Source organism: Lachancea thermotolerans, assembly GCF_000142805.1.
Source record: "Lachancea thermotolerans CBS 6340 chromosome G complete sequence".
Lineage (NCBI taxonomy): Eukaryota > Fungi > Ascomycota > Saccharomycetes > Saccharomycetales > Saccharomycetaceae > Lachancea > Lachancea thermotolerans.
Window position 1 is genome coordinate 1122920 of NC_013083.1, and position 16028 is coordinate 1138947.

At 44.5% G+C, this 16028-nt stretch overlaps 9 protein-coding genes across 9 annotated transcripts; 5 read left to right on the forward strand and 4 right to left on the reverse strand.

Moving 5' to 3' along the window:
• Window positions 1-1135: 1135 nt before the first annotated feature.
• ARO1 (pentafunctional protein ARO1p) lies at window positions 1136-5875 on the reverse strand (the record flags this gene model as incomplete). Its single annotated transcript, XM_002555554.1, has 1 exon — window positions 1136-5875. The coding sequence occupies one exon, from the start codon at window positions 5873-5875 to the stop codon at window positions 1136-1138; it is 4740 nt and encodes a 1579-aa protein (XP_002555600.1).
• Window positions 5876-6398: 523 nt separating this feature from the next.
• SWF1 (palmitoyltransferase SWF1) lies at window positions 6399-7448 on the reverse strand (the record flags this gene model as incomplete). The annotated part of the gene is made up of 1 exon (XM_002555555.1): window positions 6399-7448. The coding sequence occupies one exon, from the start codon at window positions 7446-7448 to the stop codon at window positions 6399-6401; it is 1050 nt and encodes a 349-aa protein (XP_002555601.1).
• Window positions 7449-7666: 218 nt separating this feature from the next.
• KLTH0G13134g (KLTH0G13134p) lies at window positions 7667-8140 on the forward strand (the record flags this gene model as incomplete). The annotated part of the gene is made up of 1 exon (XM_002555556.1): window positions 7667-8140. One exon carries the CDS (start codon window positions 7667-7669, stop codon window positions 8138-8140), a length of 474 nt encoding a protein of 157 aa, XP_002555602.1.
• A 59-nt stretch (window positions 8141-8199) lies between these two features.
• Window positions 8200-8526, reverse strand: MIM2 (Mim2p; the record flags this gene model as incomplete). The annotated part of the gene is made up of 1 exon (XM_002555557.1): window positions 8200-8526. The coding sequence occupies one exon, from the start codon at window positions 8524-8526 to the stop codon at window positions 8200-8202; it is 327 nt and encodes a 108-aa protein (XP_002555603.1).
• Window positions 8527-8659: 133 nt separating this feature from the next.
• KLTH0G13178g (KLTH0G13178p) lies at window positions 8660-9907 on the forward strand (the record flags this gene model as incomplete). The annotated part of the gene is made up of 1 exon (XM_002555558.1): window positions 8660-9907. The coding sequence occupies one exon, from the start codon at window positions 8660-8662 to the stop codon at window positions 9905-9907; it is 1248 nt and encodes a 415-aa protein (XP_002555604.1).
• Window positions 9908-10413: 506 nt separating this feature from the next.
• On the forward strand, window positions 10414-12181 carry CHA4 (Cha4p; the record flags this gene model as incomplete). The annotated part of the gene is made up of 2 exons (XM_002555559.1): window positions 10414-10463; window positions 10531-12181. 2 exons carry the CDS (start codon window positions 10414-10416, stop codon window positions 12179-12181), a joined length of 1701 nt encoding a protein of 566 aa, XP_002555605.1.
• Window positions 12182-12370: 189 nt separating this feature from the next.
• KLTH0G13222g (uncharacterized protein) lies at window positions 12371-13378 on the reverse strand (the record flags this gene model as incomplete). The annotated part of the gene is made up of 1 exon (XM_002555560.1): window positions 12371-13378. The coding sequence occupies one exon, from the start codon at window positions 13376-13378 to the stop codon at window positions 12371-12373; it is 1008 nt and encodes a 335-aa protein (XP_002555606.1).
• A 274-nt stretch (window positions 13379-13652) lies between these two features.
• HRT3 (SCF ubiquitin ligase complex subunit HRT3) lies at window positions 13653-14762 on the forward strand (the record flags this gene model as incomplete). Its single annotated transcript, XM_002555561.1, has 1 exon — window positions 13653-14762. One exon carries the CDS (start codon window positions 13653-13655, stop codon window positions 14760-14762), a length of 1110 nt encoding a protein of 369 aa, XP_002555607.1.
• A 269-nt stretch (window positions 14763-15031) lies between these two features.
• On the forward strand, window positions 15032-15925 carry INO2 (Ino2p; the record flags this gene model as incomplete). Its single annotated transcript, XM_002555562.1, has 1 exon — window positions 15032-15925. The coding sequence occupies one exon, from the start codon at window positions 15032-15034 to the stop codon at window positions 15923-15925; it is 894 nt and encodes a 297-aa protein (XP_002555608.1).
• Window positions 15926-16028: the final 103 nt, after the last annotated feature.

Below are 16028 nucleotides of genomic sequence, written 5' to 3' on the forward strand. Positions count from 1 at the left end.
TACATCGCTAATTGTCTTCGCAAAGCTTGAAAATACTAAAGTTGTGATCTTCCATGGATCCTTCAGGTTCTAATCCAAAGTTTGAAACAGGAACAGCCGTTCGACCCTGAGAAGCGTTTGGAAACTCAATATATTAATTCCTTCATTTGACTCAAGATAAATTTCACTAGCAATTACAATAAAAAGTCTTTGGCTGTTTTTGATAAGCAACCCAATTAGTTTTTATAAGCTGCGGGGTGTGAATGGTCGCCTTTAGAATGAAATCGTCTGTAAATCTATTGGAAATTTGTTTTATGGCTTGCGCACCTTTTTCGATTTTAAAACCAACACAAAGGCATCTTTCTATAATGGCCATACCGCAAAACGTTGATCAGCGGACCTAGTGACACATGAGAACTGCGAAAATATAACAGATGCCGGGCACCAGTGAAAACACAAACCAAGAGTTTGCGCTCTAAGACACCTGCAATCTCAGCAGGAATTGATGGTTAAGCAACAACTCAAGGCATACTAGCTTTTTCCTTTTCTACCTTCTGATCCGTACAAGCAACTGTGAGCATCTTTGCGACATTTCATGTTGTTATGCTAAAGGTGCTTGACAAGAACTATAGGTATGAGTTGCCTTTATTTGCGGAATGCCTTCGTGTTTTATAACTTAGTTCTTGTCGATGGTTGATTTTAAAATTCTGCGTTTGCTCTGCAAGGAAGTTCATGATTGGTAACATTATTCCTCCTCTTGGTTGCAGCTCTAAGGCTCCTCTAAGTTTGGGAGGAAGTTAGAGAGACATTGCTACAACAATGCTACATGCACTCTTTTAAAGCTCAAAACATTTCCTTTTATTAGACTGCAAAGGGCTTGAGCCCTTTTGTCTGCAATTTGTAAAACAAAGAGACATGAAGGGACGCAGCAAATTCTCCAGCTTTTTGACCTTGCGAACTTTGCCAAAAAATTCGTGATTACAGCCCTGTGACAGAAGTGATTTCTTGAAATTCGATACATGCCAATTACTTTAAGTAATTGGCATGTCACTACACTACAGTCAAAGGAAAACACTTCGTTGGCATCTAGATTTTTCATAATAAAGCGCAATATATCGTATCAATCGTATGTAATTAAGAACTTGAACATTTGGCTTCAGGCTTGTTCTTCAGTCACAGCGCTGTAGATAGCATTGAAAGGTGCTCTAAATCCCGTCCAGAGCTGAAACTGAGCAACGCCCTGATGAACTAACATCTGAGAACCAGGAATGATGTGCCAGCTAAACTCGTCAGAAGCAGTTTTCATCATTGGCGTGACAGCTGGCTTGTAGGCTGCTTCCAGCAATGTTGGCTTGAAAGATGTTCCTTGTGCCTTTGCCAAAACGGCCCTGACCCTTGCTAGCAAGTTATCATCAAGCGGTTTGTCAGCTGGCACACAGCTGACAGCTAGTGCAACACTCCCGCTGATACCCTCAGCTTGCTGACTGTCTTCAAGTACGTGTAAGTTGTATTCCGATGGGAAACTCTTTTTCAAGTCGTGAGGTTTTTCTACCGTTCTGTTCACAAGGTGGATGTCCGAGCAGCCCAATTGATGTAGAGCATATACGGCGGCTCTAGATGTACCACCAGCGCCGATCACAAACCCAGAGTTGCCTCTAACATTTTCAGGAACACCGTTGGCAAGGAAAGAATTGTAAATGCCAAGCCAGTCGGTATTGTCACCTTTGAATTTTCCATCTCCCAATGGGATTACTGTATTAACAGCACCAATCAACTTAGCAGATTCGCTGAGCTCGTCCATGAATTCCATAATATCGAGCTTGAGAGGGATAGTGACTGCAAGCCCTCCGAGTTTGCATTTGGATAGTAATTTGTCCTTAACTTCAGAAGCAGAGCTGGTTTCGAACTTCTCAAATTTATGAGGCAGCCCTAGAATTTTGTATCCAGTGTTATGCAAAACTGGTGATCTAGAGTGACTGATTGGTGAGCCAACAACATAAAAGTTTTTTGCAGAGAAGCCACCTAGCAGGGTATAGATTTCATTGATTTGAGAGAGAGTGAGTTGACCTGGGGCTGAGGCTGAAGGAAGAAGGCTTGAAGTTACTGGGGTTAAAACTGTGTTAAGCACCCTGGACATCTTGCCCACGTCAGTCATGTTAATGGCTATCAAGGGCTTTGCAGTGTGCTGAAGCCTAAACTGCTCCAGCTTCAAATTGTCCTCAAAATCCTTTGCTGTACCAACAAATTTGACAACGTCCACGTCAAGTGATAAAGCCTGGTTGTAGCGGTTCTCCCATTCGGAATCGTTCCAGTCAAATTTGGCATCGAAATCATGGTGAGAGCCTATGATTTTAGTGTTTCGCTTGTTATTGACCAATGAATATTGTAGCTCGCTGGAGAGAGTGAGCTCCATGTCAACAAATTCAACGCCAACCTCTAGTGCAAGAGAAAGAAGACTTCCAAGAGTGCTTTTGTCATCATCAGGAAATTGGCCGCCCTGGCTTTTAGTTCTAATCGTGAAAATGATAGGTAAAGAACTTGACGCCAAACGTAATATGCTCAGCTGCTTCGCCACAAAATCTAGGTCATAACTCTTCAGTTGATCAACGCGCAACTCAACAGCCGAGCAGCCCGCAGTGATATCAGGTATTTTTTCCTTGTGCGCGGCCAAATCGTCGAATGTTAAACAAACAAAGCTTGATCTGTTTGTCGGGATTTTCACCTCGCGCTTTCCACTAATTGTTCTGATGAAAGTCTCAAAAGTCTTTCTCAGTTGGTTAAACTGGGTAGAAGAAGTACAGTGTGGCGCATAAAAAGTGAAGTTTGCACACTCTTTGTACCATTCCTCTCTCCTCTCCCAAACGTTTCTGATGTCTTCATTGTATGCTGGCCGAGTTGGATCGCTGTTCAAAAACTTTATCGTTTCGTCGATGTCACGATGCAAGTGCAGCACGATGCCACCTTGACTAGCAAATTGCTTCAAAGACTTTCTTGAAGCTGCGCCTTCAACAATACCACCGCCGGTGGAGAGGACATAGCCTTCACCATATTTCTTGACAGACTCCTCAAATATTTTGGTTTCGGTGGCGCGGAATGCATCCCACCCATGCTCGGCAACGAATTCTTTGACGCTTCCTTTTTTGTATTGCTCTTCGAAAACAGTGTCTAAGTCCAAGAACTTAAAACCTAAAGCATTAGCGCACCAGCTGCTAACTGTCGTCTTTCCAGCTGCTCTCATTCCAATGATGACAATACTACTGTTCGAATTCTTTTTGACGGCTGACTGAAGAGGCTCAGATCCATCTAGCTTGGCGCCAAGTTGAGTGTGCAAAACATCCCACCAGCCTGGCCAAGTCTTTCCTGTACAGCTTCTTTCCAAGATTCTGACAGGTTCTGAGAGCGCGTCCTTAGTTGCACCAACCATACCTGCCAGCAACGAGAAACTCATAGCCACTCTGTGGTCATCGTAGCTATGAATAGCCTCTGGAACTTTCAGTTTATCAATCGAGGAAAGACCATGAACCTGAATACCATCAGGCAATTCGTTCGCCTCGACTCCGAACTTGGCTAGTTCGTCAACCATTGCCAGGATTCTATTACATTCCTTGACACGCTGGTTAGCAATACCTTCAATGGTAGTTGTATTGCGGCTTCCTTCTTTGCCGTCGTGAGCAACAGCTGCAACTACACATGCAGTCAAAAACGCATCAGTCATTGGTTCCATGTCAACGTGTTTCAAGGGTTTCAACCCACCCACAGGTGGGCCAGTTACTGTGGTAGAGGTCTCGGTTTGTGTCACGGAACAACCCATTGGCTTCAAAACATCGCGTGCAAACCTTGCATCACCCTGCAAAGATTCAAAGCCAATGTTTGGAACGGTTACAGTCGTTCCGGTCATCGCGGCGTACGCCAATGGGTAAGTTGCTGACGAAGCATCACTTTCAATAACGTATTCTGGAGGGTTGACATAATGCCCTTTAGGGATGTGGTAAGTGTTAGGCTCTTCAGTGGAAGCCTTTACATAAATTCCAAATTTCTCCATCATTTTGATTGTCATGTCAATGTACAGCTTAGAAATTGGTTTGCCACCAACCAAGGCAAGAGTAACAGGTTCTTCAGCATAGGGGGCGCACATCAAGATTGAAGACACGTATTGGGAAGAAACTGTCGCAGCTAGCTCGATTCTACCACCCTTGAAGTTGGAATCAGTATTGATCTTCAAAGGCAAAGATTTCTCTTTATTTAGGTAGTCAATGCTGATGCCGTTTTCTCTTAATGAGTCGACAAGTGGGCCAATAGGCCTTTCTTGCATCCTTGCGTTACCTGTAAGAACCACACTCTTCTGGCTGGAAGTCGAGTTTACCAAAGCTGCGACCGAGGTCAAAAACCTAGAGGCAGTGCCAGCATTACCTAGATAGAGAGGTTCTGCAGTGGCCTGTAGAGTGCTGCCGCCATGACCTTTAAGAACCACAGTTTCCCCATTATCCTCCCATGTAATAGTCGCACCCTTTAGTTGCTGGACAGCATGAAGCATGTGCTTGGTGTCATCGGAGTGAAGTAAGTTTTTGATCTTACAAGTACCTTCACCCAAGGCAGCTAAAATCAATGCACGGTTAGATATAGACTTTGAGCCGGGTGGAACAATCGTCTTCTCTTGGCCATTCTCGAGAGTCTTGAAAGGGTAAACAAGTGTTTCGTCTGTCAACACAAATCTGATATCTTCGTCAGACACCACATGGGCCGATGTACCGTAGCATTTGCCGATAGTTTCTAGAAGAACTGCCTTCTTCTTAGACCCATCATTTTTCTTGTCAATGCTCATTTTTTTGAGTAGAACATCTAGCGGGGTTTTCTTGTTGAGAGTTAGGTCTTTAAACCATTTCTGGTCAGGAGAGATGGGAAGGCCATAGGCAGCCAAGATTTTGGTCAAACGCGCAACCTGTGTAGGGGATAATATGTTCAGGTACCGAGAAAGTTCAGCCTCCTTGATCATACCTATCGACACACACTCGCCGTGAAGGGCTTGTGGTGTCAAAATAGCTTCGTAAGCATGGCCAATTGTGTGCCCAAAATTTAGCAGGTTTCTGAGACCAGCTTCACGCTCGTCGGAAGATACCACATGCGTCTTGACTTTGATGCTCTCTAGAACAAGACGGTAAACATGTTCCAGCATGGCATCAATGTTAGTGAGTGAGAGCTCATGAACCTGCCCCTGCACAGATACCTGGGTAGTTTTTGAGCCATTGACGACTTGCAAAAACAGGTCTGCGTTTTCTTCCAAGCGAGCAAACTCCTCAGCATTCCAGATGCAGGCCGTTTTGATTACTTCTGCAATGCCATTTATAAACTCTCTTTTTGGGAGCGTTTCGAGCCACTTGATATCGACAAACACGAATTGAGGCTGCCAAAAAGCGCCAATAAAGTTCTTGCCGAGCGGGGTATCCACAGCGGTCTTACCGCCGATAGAGGAGTCAACCATTGCAAGCAGGGAAGTGGGCACTTGGACCACGCGGACACCTCTCATAAAAGTAGATGCCACGTAACCAATCATATCACCTATGACACCGCCGCCCACGGCGATAATCACCGTGTCTCTCGTACAGCCCTCGCTGAGCAGGTAGTCCTCAATGGCTGCCTTTTGCTCACGCGTCTTGTGCGCCTCACCTGGCTTAACAGAGTATTGCAAGATTCTCGAGCCGGATTTCAACTTCGCCTGAAGCTCCCCACACAAATCTACATAGTGTGGTATCTTTTCAACATTTGTGTCATTGATTACCACATATGTCGACGATGGACACGACTGGAAAATGGTGTCAACGATGTGATCCGCGATATCGAATCCCACATGCACCACGTCCTTGCCCAGAATTGGCACCTTTGAGAGTTCCACCTTCATTGCAGCAGACGCTAGGTACTTGTGAAAAAGAGGTGTTGGACAATTAAATAAAATGTGTAATTACTCGAGCCTCCTCTAATGTAAGGAAACTCGAAATTTTTTGGACTTCATTTTTTTTATTTGAGTCATCGCTGTCACCTTCATAAACTTCATGAAAGGGTTATGATCAGCAGGTAATTGAACAAATTTCTACCCGCACGTGATTCGACGGCCTACAGTTGTAATTCGGTATAAGGTAATAAGATCCACAGCTACACAGTGCTGGCCGCTGAATCGCTGAATATTTCTAATATCGACAGCTTTCTAGTAAGATGCGCGATGAGTCTCTCTTCCAGACTTTGCTTTAACAGTAATGCCTTACAGCATACTTTCCGAGAAAAATACTGTAAGCACTTATACGTGAATAAGGCACATGAGCCCTTCAAGGTACACAAATTCCAGGAAATAAAAATAAGCGATTCCACAAAAGAAGCTTCCTAAGCACCTTCAAATTCGCGGGGTCCGTTACTTTGTTTAAAGCCTGTTATGTGAAGTCCACTCTGGCCATCAAGTTCTTCCAGAACCCGCCCTCATCGTAGATATTAGTTATAGCAGCAGTGCTTAGAATCTCCTTCGGGTTTTTCACATCATAAGTAGCGTTGTCGTAAGGGTTCGTGGAGTAGTATACGTAAATGTCTGGACTAGAGTCATTTAGGTGAAACTCGTTAGGGCCCTGAGACGAGTGGCGTGGGTTGGTGAGAGACTCGGCAGAATCTTCTTGGCAGTCAGCGAGAAGTCTGAAATAGTATTTACCAGTGTCGTCGGTCACCATTTGGCGCGCTCGTATCATGTCGTGAATCACTAGCCACTTGTTCTCCTCATTGGTCGTCATTCCATCCCGGACAAGAACAAATTGGAAGTAGGAGAAAACCGCTAAGATCACGCCGAAGCACCCTAAGAGAATAGATAGAATCAGCAGCTGCCTGGAATGCACGAAGCGCTGCAAAAACAAAAGCCTCAGGAAACCATAGTTTGTGAGAAAGACATTTGAGACAAGGAAAAGATAAAAATACTGGTAGTTACCTCTTCCGATGCAGTTGTTTGCCCATACGCAGTGATGATCGGCAAGCTGGACGCACTGGTCGCATATAGGGCAGTGCTTAGTTCTGGCGAACTTTGGCAGCTTGCAGGTCCTACAGCTGACGCCGGAATGAAAGATCAGCTCGTCGTACGCGTCAAGCATTGGCGAGGCGTAAGTAGATTTCGGTTTGATCCATATGGTTAGAAGTCCTGTGATGATCGGGGCCGATAGGGCTACAGGAATGATCAGAAGCCTCTCAACGCCGAATAGCCTAGATCGTATCAAGCCTTCAATGTCCTTGAAAAAGAGAAACGTGCAGTATGCATATATCGAAAGGTAGAAAGCAGGAATGGCACGGAACTTCCATCGGAATCTGTTAACGTCCTCAAATATAGGGTGAAAGACTCTTGTGTAATACCATCTGAAAACAGGTTTTGTCCTGAAAAGAGGCGAGAACAGAGATAAAACCAGTTGGGGTATTATCAAAATCCATATGAAGAGGCCCATTTTCATGCTGTCATGTAATTGAAACTAATGTTTTCACTACATAGAAATTAACAAAAATTTAGATGGAAAGCACCGCCTCACAGCTGAACCCCTTCGTGCAGAACTAAGCTGAGCACTGCATTACTCTGATCATCTGCTAAAACCCATTATACAGCTCAGCGCTTCTTTAGGTCTTTCTTGAAGGTTTTTAGACAGGTTCACCTAGAAGTAAACAAAAGAAGACTATGGGCAAAGACCTCGCCTTGAAAGAGCTTGAGTTTTTGGAACACTTTCTCCGTATCAATAGGAGTCAACAGCCTGTATTCAACTCCTTCGTTTTACAAAAAGAACAGCTGCGGCAGTGCAACATCCAACTGTGGAGCTTTCGAACTCTGGATAAGTTTACCGCATTATACCAACTTCATGACGTCCTGCAGGATACAAAGGTATCCGACCTCACACTATATGCATTACTCGAAAAACTCAATCTTCTGTTTGCCAAGGGGCCTGACTTCGAGGAGTCAATGGTCATGGATAGTAAGCTGTTGACAATAGCGCTTATAGAGGTGCTTATAAGGATATGTCGTATAATATCCTGTGACAGCACAGACTCGAAAGTGCGACATTCACTGCGAAAATCTATACTCCTTTCGATACATGTCCAGTTCACCCGCGAATACGCGCTCAAACTTTGGGAACAAATCGAAGACCAAGACTAATAACATAAGCTAATACGTAATATCATCCATCGTAAGGGGTCCCCTATTGAGCTGCTTCCCTACCAAATATATTGCATAACATTTTTCCACACTCGGAGCGCAGTCCTGCGGCCTAGATATTTGCCCACCAGCGGCAGCAGAATCCAGTTAAACACCTGGCTTAATTGCTCAAGAGATTCCTCCCATTGCTGCTGCGCGGAAAGTAACTGTGCCTCGTAATCCTCTTCATCTGAATCTACGATATACTCGTCGTATTCGCAGTCGTAGTCGTATTCTTGTTCGTCTCCAGAGATTTCGACAGCCTCCCCACCCGCCTCTGCTGCTTGTAAAAGCATCTGTTCTGAGAGCTCTTCCTGGCGCCTTATTTCATCCCATACGCTGCTCATGGCCTCCACGCCTTTGCTTATTGACGGAATTGCCTTTCTTTAATGGTAGCATATCAGAAAGGTTTTCGCACATTTATAAATTGATTACTGAGCGACCATCTTTGACCAAAATTGAGATTGAAAGGAAAACTGGATGCGGGCCCCATTGAGACATTTCCGTCTGCTAAGTACTAAATCAAAGCCACAAAGCTCCCTGCCGCGACGGCTTCTAAAAAGATTGATTAGCCCGCCAGCCGAGACTCCGCAGATTTCAGGATGGAAGGAGTGGTTCGCGCATTTGAATGACGATTCTAGAATACAATTGAAACAGCTGCAAGATAACCTAATGAAAGATGTTAAAGTCGATGGATCCATGGAAAACACCTTAATGATGGGCGAGGTCAACCAATTCCATTTTCAGAACTCCTTGGCAGAAATCAAAACACCAACATTACTTTTACACGGTTATGCTGCATCGTCAATGGCATTCCATAGGAACTTTGAAGGGCTTTCGAAATGCATCAGGGACCTATACGCCATTGACCTTCCTGCAAATGGTCTCTCGCCGCCCCAGCCACTCGAAATCCGCTGTACCGAGCCACAGCCCTTGAAGATAGAAATATCCAATGATACATTTAAGTTGCCTTACACTATCAACTCCTTACATCACAAGAGCGCAATCCAAAACTTCGAAGATTATTATTTGGATGCTCTGGAACAGTGGCGGTTGGACAACAAGCTAGGCCCGATTAATATTGTTGCGCACTCATTCGGTGGGTACATATCTTTCAGGTATGCTGTCAAGTATCCTCATGCGGTGAAAAGGCTTTGCCTTCTATCACCGCTAGGCGTCGAAAGAAACATTTTTTCTGTGAACAACAATTGGAGAAGCAACACTCAATACAAGTTGGACTTTGAAAATCCTGCGTCAAAGTTTTACATCAGAAAAGGGCCCGCCATTCCCCCTGCTATCTTCGAGCTGCAAACAAAAGTGTTGCGGGGGCTTGGTCCCCTTGGTGCCAGGCTATGCTGGAATTACATAACAGCTGCCTATGCGCGGGTCCCAAGCTTGAAATATAAGCAATATATCTTTGAGATGTTTTATGGAAAGAATGCATTAACCCAGACTTCGAAAGATATATTCACGGGTCTCTTTACCAACAGGCTCCTGGCTCGCGATCCTCTACTCGATTCCCTCTGCCACGTTCGTAGTAAGAAACTATTGTTAATGTATGGTGACCATGACTGGATGAACAGAAAAGCAGGCCTTGAGATGGTTACAGAAGCGAAAAAGCTAGGGATTGATGCCCAATACGGCGAGGTTTCATCTTCAGGACATAATTTATTCCTAGACAATCCAGAGGAGTCCAACGAGTTGATAGTTTCTTTCTTAAGAAATTAGAAGTCAATACATTGTTTTGAATATGATGTGGAGTTTTTAGCAACAGACCCCAAGTATTCAAGCTTATAACGTAACTGCAAACTTTGGATTTCGGAACAAAACACAAAGTGTTCGTTTGATAATGCTGATAATATTCGTACGGAAAAAAGGGGAGCTGCTTCGGTTGCAGCCGTCAAGCTGCCGTTCAAAAGGTGTCTGGTGTTGCTAGAGGAGATATCTTAACGAGGAGCATAGCGTCAAGTTAAGTAAAAATTTAGGCAAGGATTGTGATGCTAAATGGATTTTTGTAAACGCCTTTCGCTTAACTTAGAACGTTGGCCGGAATTTGTTCATTTTCTCATTAAGCCACGCATTTGCCTATGGTATGTAATGCTTCATGTGTAGAGGGCGGCTATCTTTTGACCCCGTTTAAAAAGATGTTCATGCTCTCTTATCACGGACCTTCATTCCAAAGATGGTCAAATTCTTCTCTTCGAAGAATTGGGAATAAAGCATAAATAGTTTGTATGGAGAAGTCCGAAGAGGAGTCTTCAGCGGTTGCTGGCAAGGGTTTAGCGTATGTTTTTATGCCATAAATTAATGATTTATCTCACTTCTGTTTAATCTAACGCCAATTCGCTTAGATGCCAAAGCTGTCGGAAAAGGCGGAGGAAATGTAATCTTGAATCGCCCTGCTCTAATTGCCAAAAATATGGTGTGGAATGCGTACCAATCAACCAGGACCTAAGAAGAAGACGTCACTCTGCTGCTTATCTGAGGTCTCTGGAAAACAAAATTAGCCAGCTGGAGGCACTGGTCGCAGATCTGAAATCAAAGAAGAATCAAAAGAAAACAAGTACACCAAATGCGCCCGCACCCGGGGCGCAGATAGGTGGAAGCATCTATCCGACCAATTCGTTAACGTTGTCGTATCACCGATCAATAAAAGCCCCTGAAGGCAGTGCCGAGACCCCAAGATCTCGCTTGAAGAACTTATCGAGGAGTTTACATATCCTGGAAGCATTTTCCCTGTTCTTCAAGTGGCTTTACCCCGGCCATTACACATTTATACACCGAGAGACATTTTTGAGTGCCTTTTTTGGCGAGCCTTCCACAAAGGCTTATTACTGCTCCGAAGAACTAGTGTACGCAATAGCTGCATTGGGGTCAACACTCTCTAGTAAAAATCAGGAACTCTATCATCAATCGAGCCAATATTACAACTTGGCTAAAAGAGCTGTTCTTCAAAAAATATTCCAGCTTGACGACAGCTCGCTGGTTGGATCGACTTCATCTTCAAAGCTTGCCATTGTCCAAACATTGCTTTGCCTGGCTTTCTATGATATTGGGCACGGTGAAAATCCTCTAGCGTGGTATTCATCCGGCTTGGCTTTCAGAATCGCACACGAGATTGGTTTGCATTTAAATCCCGAGTCATGGAGCAATGTTTACGAGGACGAACTTTCAAGCCTCGATATCGAAGTGCGTAGTCGTATTTACTGGGGTTGCTACATAGCAGATCACCTCATTTGCGTTTTATTTGGTCGCTCAACTTCTCTGCGACTTTCAAACTCCACTGTCCCAGAAACCGATGAGCTCCCAGACATTGAGACTGGAATTGAAGACTACTTATATGATCCTCATGCTACCCTTTCCATGGCGAAACCCTTGAAGGAACTGATCGTTTTGTCAAGAATCACTGAACTATTTGCTAGTAAAATATTCATTCAGACTGAATCTTTAGCCCAAAGAAGTGAACATTTAGAGAGATTCAACTCGGAAATAAACCAGTGGCGACTTAATCTGCCTGATGAGCTTAAGTGGACAAAGGTGTTCCTTGAGAATAATGAAGACTTCAACCCCACGGTCGCTTATCTTTGGTACCACTACTATATTATCCTTCTATCTTACAACAAGCCCTTTATTGAAGAGCTTAAACAAAGCCAGACCATGATCGAAGAAACCATAGAAGAGCTTCACCTTTTGCTTATGAGCTTCAAGTCTAAATGCGGGACATTTGAGAAGTGCAGCATCTACATGGTCTATACTGCCATTCTAGCAATACAATGCTCGAAAGCAAACAATTCAAACAATCGATATCTACTAGAATTGAAAGAGTTTCTACTTTCCCCAAGTTTAAACTACGAGCTAGGCCGAAAATTCATGGACAACGAAGCGGGAAACGACGCCAATGATTTATTCGGAGCGTTATCAAATGGTGATGACTTTGCTTTGGAGTACAACTTTGATTTTACTCTATTAAAAGAGATAGATACCCTTATTGGCGGAATTTGAAGACGTGGCTTCTTTGCTATTAAACTTTGGTAACAATTGTCTTTTCGTCGCATGGCGCTCGCGACTTTATAGGCTTTTGAGGGTTCTTCTTTTAACTTCTGCCGTCGTACAACTTCTCCTTCAAGCAGCATTTAAGGTTGCACTGCTATTTTCGAACTGAGGGATAGACGCAGCCGAGATATACACAGGTCAGAATGGTACCCGAGAATTTCCAACGTACACTGCTTCTTGATTTAGGACACTTGAAGCTAGTTCGTCCAAGTAAAAATGATCGGGGAACTCAAGAACTTGCTGGGCAAAAGGCCTCGTATTCACGTTATCCTCAGATTCATCAGAAGTCGGAAACTCTAAAGCATCCGGAAAGATTGGGGCAGTTTCGTTGTTTTGTAGGCTTTGCTCGCCACAAGAGCTTCGTGAGCTTGATAATGGCGTGCTGCCTGGTCTGCTAAATTTCTCAAAACTGATTGATTTACCTTTGTCGAGCGCAAATGCCTCTTCGAACCCATCACCCTTTTTTCTTGAAGCATCATCCAACTCCTGAGGCAATGCATAGCTCAAGTCAAGTGCAGTGACAACTTCTTGCCCAGTACATAAGGCCCAGCAAACATTGTATGCATCTTCTAAAGCCCACTGTTGGTACGGGTCTTCAGAAATCGGCAGTGAGCTTGTTGACCTTTTCAGCTTGAGAAAGAGCTTACTATCGTTAAGTGAAGGAAGATGCCGGCTGAGGATTGCGACTAAAAGCCGAATCCGCTCGGGCTTTTTGAGGTGGTCCGAACCACGATGCACCACATCGCTTGGCCACCATGATGGCTTGGAAGCTTCACCTTTGATATAGGGATATTTGGATTGCTTCTTAGGCTCCACCACCTTGATCCACGCCTTGGCGATGGCCTTGCATCGCTGTTGATTAATAACACAAAAAACGCTCTGGAAGTAAAAATCCACTTGGGTCTTATCTGACAACAGTAGGCGCTGAGTTCGCGGCGGCTGGCGCTTATTGCGCTGGCATCCAATCGAAAAGGAGGTTGTTGTTCTTGGAATCACTCGCATGGCGTTCTCAAGTAACAATTGTGCTTCCGGATCGACAGAGTCTGAATATATAGCTTGGACGTCTGCATCAGGGCGCTTAACTAACACAGCAAACTCGTAGCCTCTGTCTTTTAAGCAGTCCAACGATGAAATTAGCGTCTCCATCTTTTCTTTGTTAAGTTGCGCTAGACCGACGTGCACTTTCCGACACTAAATGGGCAGTGCCGACGTTTCCCACATCTTATAAGTCCCTTTTCAATCCTTTACGAACCTGAGACGTTGGCAACTTAATTCCTAATTGATGCTTGTTAACGTTATAGAAGTGTGTCAGTTTTAGTAATTACTATAGACGAAACGTCTTAAAGTGAGTTCAGAGAAGTTAGAGATTTGATCGAGCGCGATATTAGGGTTATGAATCTGTAACTAAAATCCGACACCGATGACGGGTATACACCATGACACTCACCATGAGTCTCATTTGTTAGGAGACTCCGGAAATGTTGGACTGGAAGCAGTGAACTTGTGGAAGAGAGGTGTTTTGAAAGAAAAGGACGGCTTGATGATGGATGCCATTGGATGCTACAGAAGAGCCTTGAAGATGGACGGAGAAGTAGAGAAGCAGTACCGCAAGCTAGTTCATCAAGAAACCCAGACGATGCGGGAGATGGAGAAACTCTCTTTGCAGTCTCGGCTACCAAGCACCCAAGAAGGAAAAGAAGCTGAAAAAGCTGGTGATCTCGTAAAGGAATCAGGGGAGCAGGTCGAACAAAATGACTTGCCTTGTTGGATACTCGAAATGCTGCCGGACGATATTCTTAAAAAGATCGTGCTGGAAACAGTGCTCATATCAGGAGAATCCTGGTTGAACCTGTCCTTAACTTGCAGGAGGTTTCATCGGCTATGCTTCAGAGAGCCCGAGCCGTACCGAACGTTTGCGCAACACATATACTCTCTGCAGCACTACGACAAGGCAGCGATGGCCCTCAATGGCCTCAGTAGTATCAAGACGCTGGAGGAAGCTTTTTGGGGTGTGGACTACAGGCGTATGCTCGAAGAACGAGCATACGTAAAGTTCCAAGGCTGCTACATCAGCGTGGTGAATTACCTCCGACAAGGAGCTAGCGCGGAGGGCTCGTCCTCTTGGATAAACCCCGTGCACATGATAACGTACTACCGATACTTTCGTTTTTACCCCGACGGATCCTGCTTGCGGCTAGTGACAACAGATGAGCCTTCTAATGTTGTCAGAGGCTATGACCGTGACAAAGATATCAAGAATGCGGATCTTTGTCATTGGTCCCTGAGTATTGATGATGATCTATCCCTATTAACAATTACTAGACGCAATGACAAGTATTCGTTTGAGGAGAAGCTGCGAATACATAAACATGCTCACAAAACACACCAGAGGCTCAAGTGGGTTAGTTCTGGAGCTTTTGATAATCGCGGAGAAAGAATAGATTTCTCGATGCGCAATGAGAAACCTTTTTCTTTCTCCAGAGTCACCTCATACAAACCTGTCAAAGAGGACCATGGAGGAAATAGATAACATAAGCATAATCAAAGGAATCTTTACCGGCTAGATTCCGCTACGACTTGTTCGTTACTTTCACTTAGTCAACTTAGGGCACTTGTTCCTCGTCAGAAGTGCTATCAACGCCCTTAGAATATAGTCCCTTCATGACATGTGAAAATTGTCAAGTTTGGTGCTTGATCCATCTACGCTTGGGAAGAGCAGTGGATGAAAGACGGGTTAAAGGCTCGACTACCCGCTGAGGTCCAGAGAATCTAATCTTGTGATACGCTCAATTAAGGAAGATGGACACAGATAGACTTTTGGACATTTTTGATTTCGACCTCGAAATAGACTTCGAGACTGCCTATGAGATGATAAACAACGAGGATCAGAATTCGAAGCATACAGCCGGCCGGCCTCTGGTAGAAAATGAGGTTGACAGGTGGAGTATGTCTGATGCATCACTAGTGAAACGCGAAATTGATCCCCTGAGAGCGCACCTGGATGGAAGCCACAAGGACATTGAAGTGGAACACCTGAGACGTAAGTCTGAGGCGCATCGTGCTGGTCTTTTAAGCGAATTCGAATCGGCTGCAATTGAGCAGTTTCTGGATAGCCTTGTCGCTGGTGATGGCAAACCCCTTAAAGATCCGTTTTCGCCGGCGTGGGACGAGCTGCCGCGTGGCTTACACCAAGACCCATGTGAAAAGCCTTCTGTTCACAACCAGGAATTTGTACACAAACCAGAAAGCACACCAGGACTTCACATTGGAGGTGAACAGAAGCGTTCAAAGGAACGAACATCCATCGTTCCTGCCGACTATGCGCCAGCGGTCATCAAGTCCCCGGATATAACTGTCTCTGATTCTGAAGTTCCGGTCGATTTACAAAATGATCCTATAAAGCGCAAGCAATGGAAACATGTCGTCTTAGAAAAAAAGCGGAGAAACGCCATCAAGGTTAACTTTGACGATTTAATAAAGCTCATAAGGTTTCCTAGGATGAGCGTCATGGCATCACAAGAAGCTCAGCTAAAGGAGCGTTCACCGGATGAAAACGTACCGCGAAAAAAACTCAAGCCGGATAGGACACCCAACAAAAGGATCCCAAAGCATGTGTTACTGAATTACATTATAGAGGATATGGAGCTTCTCTCACAAGCCAACAAAAGCTTAGAAGCTTTGTTGGAAGGATAAACCTATTTTTGCAAGGCGCTGGTTACCTTAAATACATGGATAGGATCTTGTGAAAATGACAAGAGAAGAACGCAGAACTTTGTTGGCAACGGAGGCGCATCTT